This window comes from Mercenaria mercenaria, chromosome 13, assembly GCF_021730395.1.
Source record: "Mercenaria mercenaria strain notata chromosome 13, MADL_Memer_1, whole genome shotgun sequence".
In the NCBI taxonomy this organism is placed as follows: Eukaryota; Metazoa; Mollusca; class Bivalvia; order Venerida; family Veneridae; genus Mercenaria; species Mercenaria mercenaria.
In genome coordinates, this window is record NC_069373.1 from 50,625,546 (window position 1) to 50,645,801 (window position 20,256).

General features: G+C 33.7%; 1 protein-coding gene across 1 annotated transcript in view; it reads left to right on the forward strand.

Moving 5' to 3' along the window:
- Positions 1-20,256, forward strand: part of LOC123528767 (potassium voltage-gated channel protein Shal-like) — a 91,446-nt gene extending 71,190 nt beyond the window's left edge. Inside the window, exons 2-5 of the mRNA XM_045308742.2 lie at positions 6,129-6,291; positions 13,142-13,330; positions 13,949-14,113; positions 15,567-20,256. Of these exons, the coding sequence (XP_045164677.1) occupies positions 6,129-6,291; positions 13,142-13,330; positions 13,949-14,113; positions 15,567-15,857 (808 nt within the window). The 3' untranslated portion in view covers positions 15,858-20,256. The remainder of the gene's footprint in view (positions 1-6,128; positions 6,292-13,141; positions 13,331-13,948; positions 14,114-15,566) is intronic.

The following is a 20,256-nucleotide window of genomic DNA, read 5'->3' on the forward strand; positions in this document are numbered from 1 at the left end:
TGGCACTGTTTACATTTAAGTGTGTAAAGAAACGCATGAAAAACAGCCGCTTTTCTTGTGTTGCATCATTATTTATTGAATCAAATTCTCCAACCACTTTGTCGAAGTCACGCGAGGATATGCACAGTGCCTCAGCGATCTTCACAATCGTCTGCTCTTGTAATTATAAGTCTTTGCAAAACCAGATCGATTTTGCGATTTCACATATTGATTTTGAAGTTGCGTATTTAAATTGGGGCTTATTAGAAATGACCACAACTAAACACAGGATGCCATTGTGATACCTTCATGTAGCCTTTTGTCAAACGGGACAATCATATTAAATATTCAGTTTAGGAAATATGTTTTTCTTTCAAGTTCATGGTACATTTTCAGCCTTTTTGCCTGTTTGAATAAAGCAGTAACTCGTCTGGAAGCACGTAGGATACACTTTAAAGACTATAGATTATTCACATATTCCTTATTCATATTTAATAACATTTTTATTTATGGAATTACGGTGGCGGCACTGTCATTGAAATATATACACGTGAATTTAGTCTTTTGTACACGCCTAAAATATGTAAATCATATACTAGTATTAACTTCGTATGAACAGATTTTTAAATTTACTCTGAAGAGTTGAATTATAATTTTCAAAATAAAAATGCAAATTCATTTTTTGCAAATGGAACTGACTTGAAACTCCATCCTGTTGCAAAGTAAAAATCGATCTGTACTGCATATTTATGTATTTTGAATTTCATTCATTAAAGCTCATTAATTTCTGTTGTGGGTGTTAGGTTAACTGTAAAAGAGATTATAAAATATGCATAATATTTGTAATTCTCTAGTGACAAAAGAGAACCTGTTATTGCATAATGTTTGTTCATTTAGTACATCGAATGTCGACAATAACTTTGATTGAAGAAGAGTTAAATTATCAGTTTCAGACATAGAAATTCTAAAATTGGCAAATAGAAACATACATATGCAACTTTCAGAATATCTTAGGTAGCATAAAATACAATTATGTAGTCGTTTATAATTTGAGCCGTGCCATGGGAAAACCAACATAGTGGCTTTGCGATCAGCATGGATCCAGACCAGACTGCGCGGATGCTGTCCGCTAACGGCTTCTCTACAGTAGGCTTTAAAAGCGAACAGCATGGGTCCTGACCAGACTGCGCGGATGTGCAGGCTGGTCTAGATCCATGCTGGTCGCAAAGCCACTATGTTGGTTTTCTTATGGCACGGCTCATTTAATATGCTTGATCTATACAAAACAATCAAAACTAGTTTCATTAGTCGAGAGATAAAGAAAGTTTGTAACATTCATGTCAGACTAGATGTTAGGCTAGGTCGTCATTCTGTTCTTTAGTTTCAGTTTCAAACCAACTTTTTTGAAAACTGGGATGAGCGTCATATTTCATCTAAACATATAATCTCCTTTTCATTACGATTATCATTCTATAAAAATGATCTTAAACACCATGAGTCCGTCACTTAGGTTTGAAAGATGCAAGTATTATACAGTTATATCACTTTTCAGCTGTGCATCATAATGTGATATGCATGAGACATGCTCATGGTTTTTCTGATGTCGATCTCATAAGTTCATATCAAGTGTGTCTTGCTATTTGAGTATTAACTGCAATGTTGTAATTTAAATGCCCAGTTTTTCAACACAGTTGTACAAATGAGGTACGATTTTAAGCAGTTAGAATTCGTGTAGTCTGACATTGATATTTTATATTTCATAAAAGCCCTAGTTAGAACTGTTGCGTTTTTATTTTCTTGTCATAACAACTAAAATGCAGGAGCATTGCAAGTATTTCATATATCATTACGCCATTACTCTACTACTTCTTTAATAGTATGAGCGCGGAGTCTACATAAGATTATCCCAGACGTATTAACTACTTCTCAGAGTCGTATGCTAATCGATAATCCAAGCTCCAAAACAGAAGCGGTCTGTCGCTTGCTATATATGTGGAAACGATTTAGATGCTATATTCGAAGTCAGTAGAGACGTTTTATATTGGGCACAAATTTGCACGAATTGTCTGTTGGTATAAAGAAATGGCGGATGCAGATGAGACATTTGGAGGGAAAATGTTGTCTGAATTTAGAACTGGTCTGGAGAAATGAGATCGTCTATATGTATATGATCTATCACACGAAATAAAAATGTTCTTTGAAAACCGGTACTGCTAGATGGTGTATAAGACTAACATTTGCAAGATGTATGGAAATACATGTTTTCAAAATTTCTATTTTGATACATTGCGTTAAAATATATGATTTTTTAATGCTTTTTCATTACCATTTTGCTACCGATTTTTTGTACTGACTTCATTTCTGACGTCAATTTACCATGGATACTAGTACCATATTAATGAATCGTATCATGTGGGTTGGACAGCGATAGACATCAGTGTAAATTGCGTAGTGCTCAGTTACTTCATTAATATACTCCAAAACAGAATTTATTTCCAGACAGTTGTCACAGTTTTTGGAATGGACCTATGTTTTATCTTCCTTTGTACGGTTCTGTGTTCATAGAGAGGTACGGTTTAGCTCTTATGTTTTCAAATAACATTCTGGTATACAGCGTCCTTGAAACGCGATACATGATATCAATTGGTCCTTACTTTTAAATATGTTTTTAATTACTTTGTCTTTACATGAAAAATCGTTATCGTCATATCATCCATCCAGTATTTAACGATTATATGATACATTTTCGTTGGGTTTTATTTAAATTTTTATTCGCGAACGACTTTTTTCAGTTGTTCTTGGTTTGTGCCTTTTACTCACGCACTAACGTATTAAAATGGCACATATTTATTTGTTGACGATTTTTTAAATTTTTTAGATCTGGCTTATGGTTATTTTGCAGACTTGATAAAACAAGTTTAACGAAATGAAAGGATCTTTATAAAGTCACCGGCGTACACCTTTACAATGGAGAATAACCGGGAAAGTAGATGACGTCGAATTAACCTGATTAAACCGTCTGGTTTAGCGAACACAGATACATACTTATTTTGTAAATACGATTACGGCATCTGTGTCTAAATAAGGAATGTATTGGCAGCATTGAGAACGAGAGAAACTTAGAAATTGCCCCATGTTTTCTTCTCTATTATCGTTTGTCTCTCGGTTTTCGTCCATCACTTCTAGAAAGTCAAATCAGATTACTCGAGCTGGCTGATTAAGGTCGAGAACTTGGGGTTCCTATTGTATCTTAATAACAAAGCAAATTAGAAACTAGTATCAGATGGCTAGGATCCAGAAAATATCCATTTTCACGTAATTTCATCGAACAAGGAAACTCTCTTTATTTTATGCAAGTTCAGCTAGATCTATAGCATGCATGCTAAATACATGTATATTAATATGATCCACGTTTTATTCGGTCAATATTCATTTTCACGTAATAGGCTCTTAATTTTATGCAAACTCAGCTAGATTTATAATGCTATGCTAAAACCTGTCGATCCCGCATTACGTTGTACGGATAACGCATGTTCTACATTGATAGCTGGTGCCCGAGTCCGCTACGATTTTGCATATGCTTTTACAGAAAACATATATGCGTTAACGAAACGTTATCTAGCGTAAAACGTTTAATATTTTGAAATGAAATGATAACTTGTTGATTAGCGCCCATTTCCACATAGACACGAATAGGTCTGCAATACGTTACTTGAAAACGACAAAAATAGCAAGTATGTGCTAGTCCCCCTTTATTCTGCAAAATATCGATTTTTACGCGTTTTTTTAATCAAACTGTAGTTTTGCAAACGTAGCTAGCATTGTATCACGGATGATGCAGTATTCTGACCCTTCACCCATTCAGCTAAAATCTAGCAAATATCCATTACAATAAAACTCCTTTACTTTTAACCGGTTTCATTAGTCTGTTATATTGGCTATGTTTAGCACGTAACACAGCCAATAACTCCTATACGTTCTAAGATAAAAACGCAGTCTCCAAATTTAATTTATATAGCCGTCATATGCAATTGTTTTTTCTTCTTTTATTGTAGAACCACATTATGGAAAGTAAAAACCAATAGTAAAAAAAGATGTAAATAAAAATATTTATCTTTGTTCAGTAGAAGATGAAGAAGAAGTATATATATGTAAGCCTGTGCATGTGATAGACTATGACTAGAAGTGAGCAAAAATGCATTATAATAAATTATTAAAGATCTTTATTACATTGCTCATGTTCCAAACCTTGGAAATGTTGTATGCCAACTGAACGCTTCATTGCCAAATTCTTTCAACAAAGGTCTGCCCTTTGTATATTAATTTCAGACTTAATATATGTCTAAAATTTTAAGTTTAGATGCCAAAACTTTTAATAAATCTTGATACGTGTTTCGGTATCAGTGTGTTTTTTTTTCTCATCGAAAATATGTATAGTAACGTTCTCTAGTAAACAGCTTATGTACATGTACATGTTACACCATACTTAAAGTAAAAAGCGTCCCATTTTATTTTCTCAGCTAAATAAGCAGTCGCATTAGACTGACAAGAAATTTCAATATTTCATTTTTCTTTGCGTGTTTCTAAACTTTTGTTAATTTGGACTACTTTGCAAGAAGTAGCATTTTGCCAGTAACACTTTTCGTAAAAGACAATACATTATGATACTTTTTAACAATTATATTTCATGTGAATACTGGACACTTTCTTCGTCCAATCTGCCTTCTGGATGCTCTTACTTTAGAGCTAACAATTTGATGCCATCATAAGCAAAAAGCAATTTAAGTTAACAAGAATAAATAAAATTGTATACTCAGTATATGAGCCGTGCCATGAGAAAACCAGCATAGTGGGTTTACGACCAGCATGGATCCAGACCAGCCTGAGCATCCGTGCAGTCTGGTCAGTATCCATGCTGTTCGCTACCAGCTTCTCCAATTCCAATAGGCTTTAAAAGCGAACAGCATGGAGCCTGACCAGACTGCGCGGATGCGCAGGCTGGTCTGGATCCATGCTGGTCGCAAACCCACTATGTTGGTTTTCCCATGGCACGGCTCATTTATCTTCGGGAATTCCTGATGTGAAATACTTCTGGCTTTCTAATTATGCACTAATTATATTTTGTAAACTGATCTATAGGAACAGTGTTCGATGAACGTCAAAATACTTAAATGCAGAATAAGAAATGTCAGTGGTTCAAAATGAGTATTTGCAGAATGCATCGACCAAAATAAAGATAATGCTTTCATATACAAGCTGGCTTGATCCGAAATCTGGAATTGATCTGGTGTATCAAAGCTCGTGAATAAAATATAGCATCGCTAAAATAGAATTTCATAGTATTTAGTGTAACTGTTACGAGATAAGCTTGAAAATCATGCTTCAGCAGTTTTTCTGTCGTAGAACTTACCAATTTGAAAAATGACAAAATGACATGTTTAAAGTCTTGCTAACTTGTTAGACTGATCGATTTTTCGTTAGAGTACTGACTAAGCTGCCAGTAAATTGATGACGTCACTGAGGGACTTTGGGAATTTGTAAAACGATTACAAGTCGTTCGCTTTAATCTACCATAGACATTTACCGGAAGAGTTTACAATATCAGATGCGCATAGATCGAGTAGTCCATCTATAATTCATAGTTTGTGTAAGCAGTTTTGAAAAATGAGCGGCTTTTAACTTAATATTTCCATTATTGGAACATGATGTAAGCTGGGACTAGTCAATAAAGAAAAATGAGGAAAATATTCCATGTTTATGCAACTTTTGCTGATACGAGAAAGACCATAATTTGACCGCGGTTTCCGCAACTTCTTTCTTTAGTTTCGAGTACTGGTTAGAAAACCAGGAAACAACATGATCGGTACTTAACGTTAATACGAATAAGTACGATAAAAAGGAACATTAATAAAAAATTTCCAACTGCCATGAAAAATCTTAAATATAGGTCTTTGTTTCGTTTGATAAATGTTTTGAAATGATTATATTTGATGCCGCCCCATTTTCTCTCTTTTTTAAAAAAAAAACGTACACATATATCTCTTGTACACCAGTTTTTATATGTGTATGATTCAACATATTTTCATATGTTATACATTTCTCCGTCAGTCCTTCATCTATATATAAAAAAAATCATATTTATATTTCAGTTACGGTGACATCGTTCCAAAAACTATACCTGGCAAAATAGTGGGCAGTGTATGCTCCCTGAGTGGTGTGCTGGTCATTGCGCTTCCTGTACCTGTTATTGTCTCAAATTTTAGCAGAATATATCATCAAAATCAACGGGCTGACAAACGGAAAGCACAAAAGGTATTTTTGCTTCTCTCTTTTTTTTGTTTTATAGGGATTAGAGTGACATTGACACAATAATTGCCAACTTTTGATATTTGAGGAAGATCCCGGTTGCCCCTCCGAGCATGGCCGAAACCTGGTTACCACTGACCTACCGCAAGTCAACTGGATGACTTCTTAGCATGACGGTATCTAAACCCTAGCGAGGTTTTGTACCCATATCGATGATGGGCAAGGGATTCAAAGTCAACGACCTTAACCCTACCCTGCTTAATTTCTATAATGAACTTGTCCATCTTTCAGTTTGGACAATACAATTAACTGTTGAAAGGGGTGCTTACCAAACAGATACTGGCTGAATACCGGCAGATCATGATCAGCACTGGTCGCAAATCAAAATCAATTGTGTCCAGCTTGATATGGGTTAACCAAAAGGTAAGGTAACGGTACAAGGCACAGATGATAAAAAGAAAACTCTGAAAGAATATCTATACTAATGCAAAAAAAAAAAATAGATATTGATAACCATGGGAAATACATTTGCTTTTATTCAAACTGACATGAAATTATTTTACTGTCCAACTTGTACTTAAGTCTACCCACGAGCTGTAATGACCAACAGTTTCAATTTGTAATGTATTATAACTGATATAAGGACCACCAACAAATACAGTTCAATATTGGCTTCCTGTACGTTGATATGTCTGTATTTGCACATCAAACAAACAGATGTATCACCTTCGATTTCATGTCTGCGCGCAATGACTTTTAGCATTATTTTCCCATTTTTTAAACATTTCTCGACTTAGATTAATAACACCTTTCAATTTAGTTTGAACTACTGCTGTAGTGTACTGGACTCTGTAATCAGTAGTTGCGAACTTCTCTCTTTTATCTCAATCAATCTAAGGTCAAGGTTAGAAATTTAATTAAAGAAACAATTGCCATTTAGTGAGTAAATCAATAGTCAGATATACATCAGCGTGTGTTGAAGGTATCCAGATCAATTGAATGAAATTCTTTTGCACTATAAACAATGCATTTTTCTTTCTAATTTGACCGATTTGGCTCTGAATGCTTTAGAAATACCAGTCAACTTTAGGCTTTATGTGCAGGCTGGTAAAATATTTAGGAAAAAAAACGTTTGAAATGAATAATTTATTGAAACGGTTACCACTGCATTAAGACAGAAGACAGAAATCAAAATAGCTCAGTCCCAGCGGCATTTAAGAACTACCTATCATAGAGTCCTTCACCTGTTCCACCAGACACAATCAAATAGAAAAGCGTAGCGTCCAACTGTAAAAGGGCTGAACACAAAACATGCGCTATGCCTCAAAACAGTTGGGTCATAACCTCTTTTAATAAAACGTTTAATAACTTTACTAAATACAACAGGAAAATAGCCATGACCAAATATCTTACGAAATTTGCAAACCACATCCCCATAAAACGGGTTTTGATATACCATCTAATGAATGGTGATGGACAGGCAAATTGAGAGGCTGATGGTCACAATTAGTTGTTATCTCGTTGGTCTGGACATTTATTAGCTTACCTAATAACAGATATTGTTTTGTTTATTAACATTTGGAACGTCAAGCCTCCGTCCATTGCAATTAAGTGTCTGTCAACATCCCCCTTTGTCTCTTACAGGTGCATTTTTGGTCCTGCTTATATTCTTTGAAAATTTCCCCAGTGAAAAAGAACCACAGAGATTTAATAAGAAATGCCACACTCCGAAAATGCAGTCCCTTACGACAAAGTTCGTGCAGGTGTATGTATGTAGACATCAGTGCATAGACAAAGTAAAATAATATACTAGTCTAGCAGACAATTTAGACGAGACAAACATGGAAAGGAAAACAACGGGGAAACCCGCAAAAGCGGCACTGGGGAATTTAAACCTTAATGAAACAATAAATCTCATTTTTAGTCCACCACCTATCCCCCTCTTCTCATGTGTTCAGGACTAAACGTACAATTTAAACGGGGTTATCAGCTCGATTCCATGAAATTCTCTTACACACCATCGGTATAGTGATGACCACACACCAGTGTACAATTTATTAGAAACAAGAATACTTGACCTAAACAGAAGGACGTCATATGTTCCAACAAACTATTTTCTACATTTTAATTTACAAATTTTAAAAAATTGATTGTTTATTGATTTGTCCAGGCTGTATTTAAAAAACTAAAATGATTTTGAAACAAAGACATGTCCATATCCTCAGATTCAATGGACCTCTTTAACCCTCTTGCGCTTTGGTATTAATATAAACATAAAAGATGGAATCTTGCATTGTTTCAGTCAGTTTGTCACTTAATATTTGCAAATGAATCGAATTTATATATTCGCAATTAACATAATACGTGTCATGCATTGCCTCTTGGTGATCACTTGATCCCTGATTCAGTATAATCTAACCATCACCAGGAAGTCTTGCTACCGTTAAATATACTCCTAATATATGTGAAACAGAAACAATGAAATGCGATGGACATGAACATGTCTTAGCATTCACAATGGAATTGAAATAAACCAGCTAAAGTTAATAGCATACTAAGTGAAAAGATGGATAAATATTTTCAAAAAAAACATTCAGGAAGAGCTGAAACAGATAAGTAAAGAGATAGATAAATATAAAAAAAGACATTCAGAAACAGCTGAAACAGATAAGTAAAGAGATAGATAAATATAAAAGAAACATTCCGGAAGAGCTGAAATAGATAAGTGAAGAGATAGATAAATATAAAAGGATATATTCAGGAAGAGCTGAAATAGATAAGTGAAGAGATAGATAAATATAAAAGAAACATTCAGGAAGAGCTGAAATAGATAAGTGAAGAGATAGATAAATATGAAAGAAACATTCAGGAAGAGCTGAAATAAATAAGTGAAGAGATAGATAAATATGAAAGAAACATTCAGAAAGAGCTGAAATAAATATCAAACTGTTGTGCACTTTATCCTTGAATAGTGTGATTCGATAGAAAATTGTAAAGTAATGGTTAATCCCAAATCACTTTACAACGTATGCCGAGCACGAATCGAGTTGATACTAGCCGCTGGTATCATGAAATATCAGTCCTTCAGATATTTGTAAAAAAAAAAAACATGATCATTATTTTACTACAAGCATACACCAATGAATATCCAAAGGGCACGAAAACGTTGTCTTACTTTCATTTTTCCTGGCTATCCTTGTCTGTTTTCTATTTGATGTCTTTAATTATACATTTGATTAAATATTCCTAAGCCTGTATGAGCCGCGCCATGAGAAAACCAACATAGTGTGTTAGCGAACAGCATGCAGTTCGCTAACGGTTTCTCTAATTGCAATAGGCTTTGAAAGCGAACAACATGGATCCTTACCATACTGCGCGGATGCGCAGGCTGGTCTGGATCCATGCTGGTCGCAAAGCCACTATGTTGGTTTTCTCATGGTGCGGCTCAAATATTGATTGATGCATCAGTTGGAACTTGTCGATCAGGTAACTACACAAAGTGTCAATGCTATTAATTAGTGAGCGATTTGTATACACCAAAAATAGCGTGACTTCTCTATAACCGATAATTAAGGAAACTGCGCAGTTCTTCACTCGTGTAACAGGAGGCCGTTAGAGAAATTTCTTACCAATGTTACAATGTTACAAAAACAAGGCAAGGAAAATCCATGCTCCAATAACGTAGGCCCCTCAAATTAGAGAACGTAGTCAAGATAAACACATAAAGGAATACAATTGTGACTTAGAGCGGCCAGTGAAAAAAAACCCATACACTCCAGAGATGTTAAAGTCGATTAATGGCACTGTTTACCATGTTCAAATGTTACAGGGTAATGAAAATAAAAGTTATGCAGTATCCCTTACCAACACGTAATGGTATCAAAATGCATGCCATTTTCGTGTAAAAATATTCAGATAATTGACATAAAGTCTCATCAGCCTTTTGGAACTGCCTCTGAATTGATTCTTTTCTAGTATTCATAGGAACCAGTATCATTATCAAACCGGAAATCACTTTTGGATGACTAAGTTTATTTTTGTTTACAATGATAAATAATTAATTCATATGTATTAACGATTCACATGCTTAATCGATTTATTGAACTCAATTTTGTAATTACTGTTTTATTCTAATTGATCGTACACCGACTTTTCTGTACAGTTTCTAAACACGTTTAATTTATTTAATTAGGATTTCCGTATATATGATTATAAACTTTTGAGTTTATTCGTTTGAAAACTGAGAACTATCTATATGTTGTACTTTTTATTTAATTTGTAATTCACAACTAAACGTTTTCACTTTTCTGATTTCTCTTGTCCTTATAGTTCATATCTTTTCAATATTTTCTCTATATACCTTGGTCAGATGTCCCTAAAGTTTAATTACTGCGGAATGGAAAGTCTGAAAATATGTTCAAAATTACTGTTATTTCGAAAAACAGTGGTGGTCATTTTAGACACATGAACATTACCATTGTTTCTTCCCGTGGGCATTACTCAGTACATGTATATGCATTTAAGTAAAATCCTACATTGTATTGTATTCACTGAAATTTTATGATCAAAACCATGTTTTGTAATGACCACACTGGAAAGATCGACGACGCCACAGTGCCCTCAATGAATGCCGTTTCGTTTCATGAAATTATTAAAATTGTTATATCTTTTTGTTTGTTGAACGAGTTCATGTTTTATTCACTGGTTTTAATGTATTTCACTAATATCTGTCTAAAAGACATGATTGAAACGATTTTCCTCTTTCCTCTTTTCATAATTTGCCGATGCTAGTTTGGTTGTGCCGTAATTTCAACGTATACAATAAGGAGAATTAGACTTAATTATAGCCGTCACTGGAAACATATATACTGTAGGCGACTCCTCCCGCAGACTGTAATTTTAGTGAGAGGATAGTACATGATAAAAAAGACGCTCAGACTCCAGATGTTTCATTGGGATTTTTAGCATACAAAGTGTAAAGACATGTGTTCATTGTTACCTAGATGTCAGTGATATTTAGTTGGAGGAGCGAGGTATCGAACTCATGATCTCTAGTTTCGTAGTCACACAGTGTTACCATTGCACAACGCGTCTGCTCCAACGAACCGTAGCTCTACTCGTATTGGACTATTTATGGAAGGCGTTCTGATAGGTCGACTTATCGTATAAAGTATTCAAAAACAAGCACCTGTTTTAACGACTAACTGGTTCCTTTTAAAATTTGAAATAGCCACAGTTAAAGTTACAGCTGCAGCTACTCCTAATTAACCACTAAATACCCAAAATCTTATTATTCACCACAATTCAGCTATAACTATTGCAAGGATAAAATATACACAGGGTCAAGCACTATCTGTGCTTAAAGTGCTTAAACCTTACGCTATCAATACATTCAAAATGCAAATTATTCTGACAATATAGATATACACAAAATATGTATAACACAAAATGAAACAATTGGACAAGCAATGCAGCCAGGTAAATGGACAAAGGGGTACCGGCAGCAAAACTGCCACAATCAGTACATTATTCACACAACTTCTCTCTTAATTCCCACCATGTTCTTAAATTTCAGTACAGATCAAATTAACGTTATCCCTAACAGATGAATCTCGACCACATGTAATAGTAACTAAAGGCATGATACGTGCACAGAAATGGTCATGTTAACCCTTATCATGCTGGACAGGCTTGATTCTGCCTTTGCGACCAGTGTAGATCATCGTTCGTTATTCAGTCAGTATCTTTATGGTTACCACCCCTTTTAACAATTAATGATACTGTCCAAATTGAAAGATGGATAAGTTCATTTTTAAAAAATTTAACTGGGTAATGGTTAATGTGCATATAACAAACAGGAAAGCCTACATAATCATGTATTTCCTCAATTCCTAAACAGAAGACTGAGAACATGGGGACATCATTACGGGTCGTCACTTAAACGGAGCCATAAAATCAAACATTGGCAATGAGTTTCATACTCTGCAATGAGTTTAATACATTAAAATAAGCATTAAAAGAAACACACACATATTGGTGAATTAAATAAAAACCATGTTTTATAAAGATTAAATAAAATATCCACATGACTAAGCAATTAGAGTATAGATGATTAAACCATTTCGAAAATTAAACAGAAAACATAAATTCAAAGTTAATGCGAAAAATGTGAACTCAATTCAGGGAAACAATCCTAAAGGTTTCAAGCAAAACCATTTACAAACCGTTGACAGACGTTCTTTTATGATACGATTAAATGAATGTTAATACAGCTTTTGCAAGTTCTGGTAGCTGCAATTTTATTCGTTTCCATTTGAAATGCACTAATGTTTGCCAAATACCAATTTGGAACATGGTTTTGTTTATTAGCATACTATCGTTGTAATGTAGAATTACGTTTCGGTTTACAAATTGGCTACGAAACTTCAGGAGATACAGCTTTGATAATTTGAAGTTTCGGGTAATTCAATGTTATGTATGAGTTACTTCTTTATTAATTATACCCAACCATAATAAATATTCCAAATAGTTGCCAGAACGTACAGTCTGAGATAGAATGAGATAATATTTGAACCCAAACCAGAAATAGAAACAATATCGGTCGGGATGTCATAACAAAACCGAACTGACTACCTACAACCCTTACAAGGTAGCATAAATATCTCTTAGACAAAAGCTAATTATCCATCACATCTGATGGATACTCATGTTGAATTGACTTAAGATATATTCATCATATCTACACTTACCTCAAAACATCAACAACGTAGAGAAGATTAGTTAACTAGTAATGTCTGAAAAATATAACCAGAAGTCCTTTTTGACTTTTACACACAATCTTTTTTTTCTGTTACAGAAAGCCCGTCAAGCTCGCATTCGCATGGCGAAGAACGCGAGTGGGGCAGCGTTCTTAAATAGCAAGAAACGCGCAGAAGAGATGGCACTGGCTCAAGAAAGTGGTATTGATATTGGGGAGTCATTTCGTGATCAGGATAGATTCAATATGCAACATCATCATTTGTTAAATTGTTTAGAAAACACAACGGTGAGTGGTATTTTAATTGAGTGTCTTTTTAAATTAGAGTAACATTTTCTTTCTTTTTAAACTTTTTTAACTTTCGTTTCTGACATCATATTGGAAGATAATTATAAATGGTACGAAACTGGTTACAAGTGAAACCGTTTTTTCTTCACTTTCATACATAAAATACAGTATTCTGAACAACGTAATATTTGTATCAAATAATGTGATAGAAAGTAAATCTAATTTTGACATTCCCTCTTAACTAAAGACAATGGAATATCATATTTTTACGAATATGGAAACATATTCCAGCACAGATACACTCTGATTAGACCATTCTATGGATTACTGGAACTTGGAATGGCATTTGTTAATTATCTCGACTTTGGGAACTGGTTTAACACCATCTGTTATTTACAGTTTCTTATTCTTATAAATAAATTTGTTAGGAAGTAATTTGATTTCTTTATTAGTACTTGTCCTTATTTGTAAAATTAAACGCATAATGAAATTATAGTGTTATATATATAGTATCAACCAATATAGTCGCAATATATTAGCAGATCTTATTATAGGGAAGGAAAAGTGGTATTTGTTCCTATAAATGTCATTATGTTTATTTCAAATATCTTATTTTAGGATCGAGAGTTTGTAGAGATGGACATGACATTTACGCCAAATGAAAAACCATCGGAAACTCCGCCTCCGTCGCCAGACCCTTCTCTGGCTTCTTTAAATAGACGGGATGATATATCATGCTGTGGTAGAAGGTTATCAAGCAACAGAAGATTTTTAATGGGAAAGGTGAGAAGTTTAAATGGTTATTGTAACTAACTACAGAGAGTTTTGAATTGGAAAGTTGAGGTTACTGGTTATTGTAACAAAAAGAAGGTTTTAAATGGGAATGGCTAGACGTTTGCTTGTTGTAACAAACTACAGAGGGTTTCTCATTGTGAAGTTCAGTTAACCGGTTACATAAGGTTTTAAAGGGGAAAGGTGAGAAGTTTACTGGTTGTTGTAACATACTACAGAAGGGTTTTTAATGGGAAAGGTGAGAAGTTTACTGGTTGTTGTAACATACTACAGAAGGGTTTTTTAATGGGAAAGGTGAGAAGTTTACTGGTTGTTGTAACATACTACAGAAGGGTTTTTAATGGGAAAGGTGAGAAGTTTACTGGTTGTTGTAACATACTACAGAAGGGTTTTTAATGGGAAAGGTGAGAAGTTTACTGGTTGTTGTAACATACTGAACAGAAGGGGTTTTTAGAATAGGGAAAGGTGAGAAGTTTACTGGTTGTTGTAACATACTACAGAAGGGTTTTTAATGGGAAAGGTGAGAAGTTTACTGGTTGTTGTAACACACTACAGAAGGGTTTTTTAATGGGAAAGTTGAGATTACTGATTACTGTAGCAAACAGAAGGTTTTAAATGGGAAAGGTGAAAAGTTTGCTTGTTGTTGTAACAAACTACAGAAGGTTTTAAATGGGGAAGGTGTGACGTTTATTGGTTATTGTAACAACTATTGAAGGTTTTTTTTTTTTGGAAAAGGGAAGAAGTTTGTTGTGTACGCAAGGATTGGTTCTTTGAATACAGAAATTTAATTGGAAAGGTGTGGAGACATAATACACTTAAGAAGTGTTTTAACTGTTTGCTGTTATAATAAACTTTACTGAAAATTTAACCATGTCCTGTCCTGATCGAATATTATCCAGTAAACAGAATATTTTAATGGAAAAGTACAGTATCTTATTGTTTCAGTTTTCATTGGTTCTTTTACCAAACTGTAGATTTTTTTTAACAAAATAGGAAAACTGTTATAAGGGTACAAGTAGGATAATTTGGAGGTTATTTCATAACATTGACGGTTTGTATTTGAAAGATGAGTATATTACATTTCCAGTTTCGTGGTATGGCGTTTGGTAGAGGTAATGTATTTTCATTAGTTCATTTACTTTTTATGACTCCTCTTCTATATGACGCAAATTCTAAATCGGAAGTATGATAAATTCAATCCCATTTTGCAACATCGCTTTTTATTGACCTTAGAGGTCAAATGACGTCAGTTTATTTTGATTTTGGTCACTGTATTATACTATGGACGGTTATAGGTGGAAATATATGGTACTTTTCACTACTGTGTAACAGCAATTTTATACAGTCAGTTACTGCATTTAGGTGTTGTATATATAATTGAAACATAGAAACATTTCGGTAGGTAAACCAGTATCCTTTTATAACCAGTAACCTTGTTTTACAGAAACGGAATCGGCACACAGAGGAGCAGGACGAGTTAAATGATATTCAGATACGCCTACCAACATTACATCGATCCTCAAGATCGAGTTTGAACGCTGTAGATAACATGAACAATAAATCTAACAATACCCTGACAGTTACCCAAGCAATGGTTGCTCCAACGCCAAGCACTACACCGGAGACCGAGTCCTCAAAGACCACACAGAGCACAAGCACCGCAGTATCTCCAACACAGGGGCATGCGCCTAGTCATACTCCGAACACAAACGTAGTGAGAATATCTACTTTATAACACAGCACCAAAAATATGTACTCTATTTATCCAAAACAATTAGAGACCCCATTTCCAGACTTCCGCTGGAAATAACACGGCCAGAATACATGGGAGGAGGAGTTTGAACCAGTGAAAGGGAAGGATATGTCAAAATTTGACATGATTGTGTAAAAATTCAGCTCAACGATAGTCTTCTTACAAGTTAATAAATAAATGTCGTACATATATGAGTTTCTACGCACAGCATTATTTATATAGTACTAATGCTGAGAAAACATGAGGTTTGCCTCGAAAATTGGATTATACCTAATGTAAAAACCTGTATACGCGACATAAAGAATATCAAAAAATATATATATATTAAAGATATTAAAATGAAATATTTTACGAATTAATTATGATCAAAATCTACCACCAACGCTGAATGGAGCGATAATCAAAACTAACGGAAGCAAAACGAAAATAAACGATATCACCCCGTAATGTAATCGTGAATGCTCGATAATTCCCGGATGGCTTCACGAAACGTAGAAATCGCCGACCTGACCAAAACAAAGAAGAAAGCGGGTTTGGGAAGTTGTAATTGAGGAAAATGTATCTGAGGATGTTGTAAGTACACAGAAGTGGATGACAAAATGTTAACTGTTATTTACTGGTGATATTTTAAAAGATAATAATCTTTTTATAGAATGTACATTAGTAGACATATTTCACAAGAATTTTTGTTACTTGTTACGTCTTAAAGTATTATAACATTACCCTTTCTTATGTGTGTCACCTTCAAATTTTTGTACAAATATTTGACCTTGCTCATTTTAAGATATTTCCTTTTTATTGTTATTGATGCAAAAAGAAGTTGAGACCATCTTTGTTCATATGTATATACTTAACTGCCTTTTGCATCATTAAGTTGGTTTATTGTTGAAAGCTATGATCAACATACGTTTTGAGAATGTAATTTCTGAAAACACGTGCGATATTTGTGTGAGAATGGTTTTGAAACGTTTTTCTTTCTCTTATGACTATAAATAGTTACAAATATAAATAGACAATGCACTTTGCACGTTTTTTTTTTGTATATGAGAAAGTTTACAATAGTTTATACACCATTTCCTCTCTTTTCCATATAATGGTTGTAATTTGCGCCATATCATGTTTGTTTGTGATTATGTTACTTATTAAAGTGTATAAATGTGGGTTTTTTAAAGTAATTCGAGTGGCTACTACATATTCTTAGAAAATCTATTTTTATTGTTTCTAATAGTCATCTATTAAAGATTTTAGGATTCATTATTGTTAACAGTCTGCGTTAGAATTAAGATTCTGGTTCAAGAAAGCGAAATGTTATTTTAAGTAAATTGTGCTTGATATAGGCAGCATTTAAGATTAGTATCAAAATTCTCCAACGTTTTCAAAGAACAAAGTACGATTAAACAATGCAGCAATGGAAAGGAGAATATTGACTTCTTCAGTCTATGTCTTTATGTTTCGCACACACTGTCGTAATGTAAAGGCAGATTCTTGGGCTTCATGTCAGTTATAAAAAGTTTAAACTGCCGAGACCTCTAGTTAAGTACACATGGCAAACACCTGAAAAGCTGATAAAGCGATGGTTATGTCAGTTATAGAAATACTTTACCATCTTATAAGTTAGTGAGGCAATGGCAATGGTTATATCATTTAAGCAAACAAGATATTCACCCAGAAAGTTAGAAATTTTAACAAACAAAGACACCATCATAATGTAACAAACAAGATTCACATCAAGAAGCTAGTGAGATAATGTAACGGCTATATCACTATAACAACAAGGTTACCACACAAAAAAAAACTAGTGAGGTAATGGCTGTGCCAATGTAACAAACAAGTTATCTTCATAAAGAAAATTGTTATGTCAATGTAACAAACAGGTTACCTACAGAAAGAAAATGGTTACGTCAATGTAACAAACAAGTAACCTACAGAAAGGAAATGGTTACGTCAATGTAACAAACAAGTAACCTACAGAAAGGAAATGGTTATGTCAATAAAACAAACAATTAACCTACAGAAAGGAAATGGTTATGTCAAGGTAACAAGAAAGGAAATGGTTACGTCAATGTAACAAAGAAGTTATCTGCAGTAAGGTAATGGTTATGTCAATGTATCAAAGAAGTTATCTACAGTAAGGTAATGGTTATGTCAATGTTACAAACAAGTTATCTACAGTAAGGTAATGATTATGTCAATGTTACAAACAAGTTATCTACAGTAAGGTAATGGTTATGTCAATGTAACAAATAAGGTACCTACAGTAAGGTTATGGTTATGTCAGTTTAACAAACAAGTTAATCTCACAAAAAGCTAATACGGCGATGGTTATGTCAATGTAATAAACTAGCAAGGTAATGATTTTATCAATGTAAAAAGACGCATAGAACACCAAAGAGGTAATGTAAACCACAAAAGGGCTAGTGAAACAATATTGATGTGTTTAGCATGTGTTAGACACTGATGCTGGATTTTATTGAAAAGTCTTAAAATCTTAAGTACGACGAGTTTTGATTAACTAGATTGTATGGATCGAAATAGAAACTAGTATTTAAATTGTGCATTATAACGTTATTGTAAACTAAATCATGTCGTGGAATCTTTATCAAAACTTTTTTTGAACATTAAGTATGTACTACCCGCGTTGAAAATGTTTTATTACTGATTTATTTAACTGTTGTTTTGACTGATGAGTTAGAATCTTGTGAAGTTAAAATGAATCCGAACTAATTAGTGTATAACAAATCTATGACAGCGCTTTGAAGCGAAACTTATGTCTCTAAAACTCATAAAACTTTACACTCTCTTCCAAGCAAACATTATATATCAAGCCAATATTAGACTTGCATGTGTCGGACCGGTATGGTTTCAACATCTTGCCGGTTTTAAGACTGCAAGGTTGAAAATTTATCAGTCTGAATTTTGTTTCCCTGACGATCTTAGAGTTTTAATGTCGACTGAATGTCGGACCAATGTCATAAACAATATCGGTTTGCCGACATTGGTCCAATACAGCAATGTTTTCTAGGTTATGATTTTTTATAACGAGATTAATAAGTGAAGTTATGCGTGTAAAAGTATGTTTTTTGTTTAATTTTATTTATTCAAGATGAGAACAGAGATGCTATTTCATGTTTTTCCGTTTTGTCAAAATAAGGTGATACTTGAACATCTCCATTGACTTTTTTCTTGTTAATATGTTATTATTAGTAATATTTTTCTCTTCAATTCCAGTTTGTTTCTTAGTTAAAAGATTATTTAGCAGTATGTGATGTAAAATTGTTTTGTACATATAACGTTTTGTGATCGAAGAGTGAAGAATATTACACGGTAATATAAAAAAGTTACAAGTAATCCTGAATAAATGCTTAAGCTGACATTCTTGTTTTAATCAAAGATGTCTGAGTTTTTTTTCCTTTGGTTTAGAGCACATTTTGTTCCCGGATAATAAAATGTTATTAGTCTTTGCGAGATCTTAACCAGTGGCAATCTTCAATCTTTATAATCTCTAAACTTTATTTAAATCCTCGAATGCAATTCTAGACATCTTGTTGACTGTATTTTTAAAGATTTGGTTCGTCGTGGACCTAATAATATTACCAGATTTTTTATTTCAGACTTTTGATAGTTCTTAGAATGTAGAGCAGTAATGTACAGTTAACCGTATGATATTTTTAACTCTTTGAAAATATGTCACCGTGTATGTATGTGAAATCGTTTAAGGAATGTTATAAGTCCAACATCTCACTTAAGTCCTTCTCTGTATAGGGTGGATTGTTTTTTAAAGATAAATTATCCCGATATAAATAACTGTTCACTTGACTATATCATTGTAAACTACATGACCATTTTGGAGTCATTATAATATTGTTACTGACTGTATGTTATACATACATAATCACTGTCACAGATAACCACAGAAGTAGCTCTTAGAAAATTGAATAAGCGCTGTTATCCAAATTTTAGAAATTCGATTCGAATTAGAAGCCATGATGTTTCAAAAGCGTCAAAATGAAAATAAACTTGTACATTTTGAACCGTTGATTCAGTTGTGTAGAAGATATTAGAAGAAATGTGCATTTCCAAATTATTCAGAGCTAAATTTCATGATATTTATCTGACATAAAAGACTTTTATGACATACAAAGTCTGCATGTGATCTTAATCAAAAACATTATCAGGTACATTCAAAGTTTACTACCCACTTGCTTAAAGTTCAAAATAATGCTTACTTTGATAATGTACAGACTCGCATTTAAAACCCAACAGAAATTCGTGTTTTTATTTGATATTTATACTCGGATATATGCTCAATTACTTTTATTACATTTGCTATTCCACAGAATATATGAGCCGTGCCATAAGAAAACCAACATAGTGGGTTTGC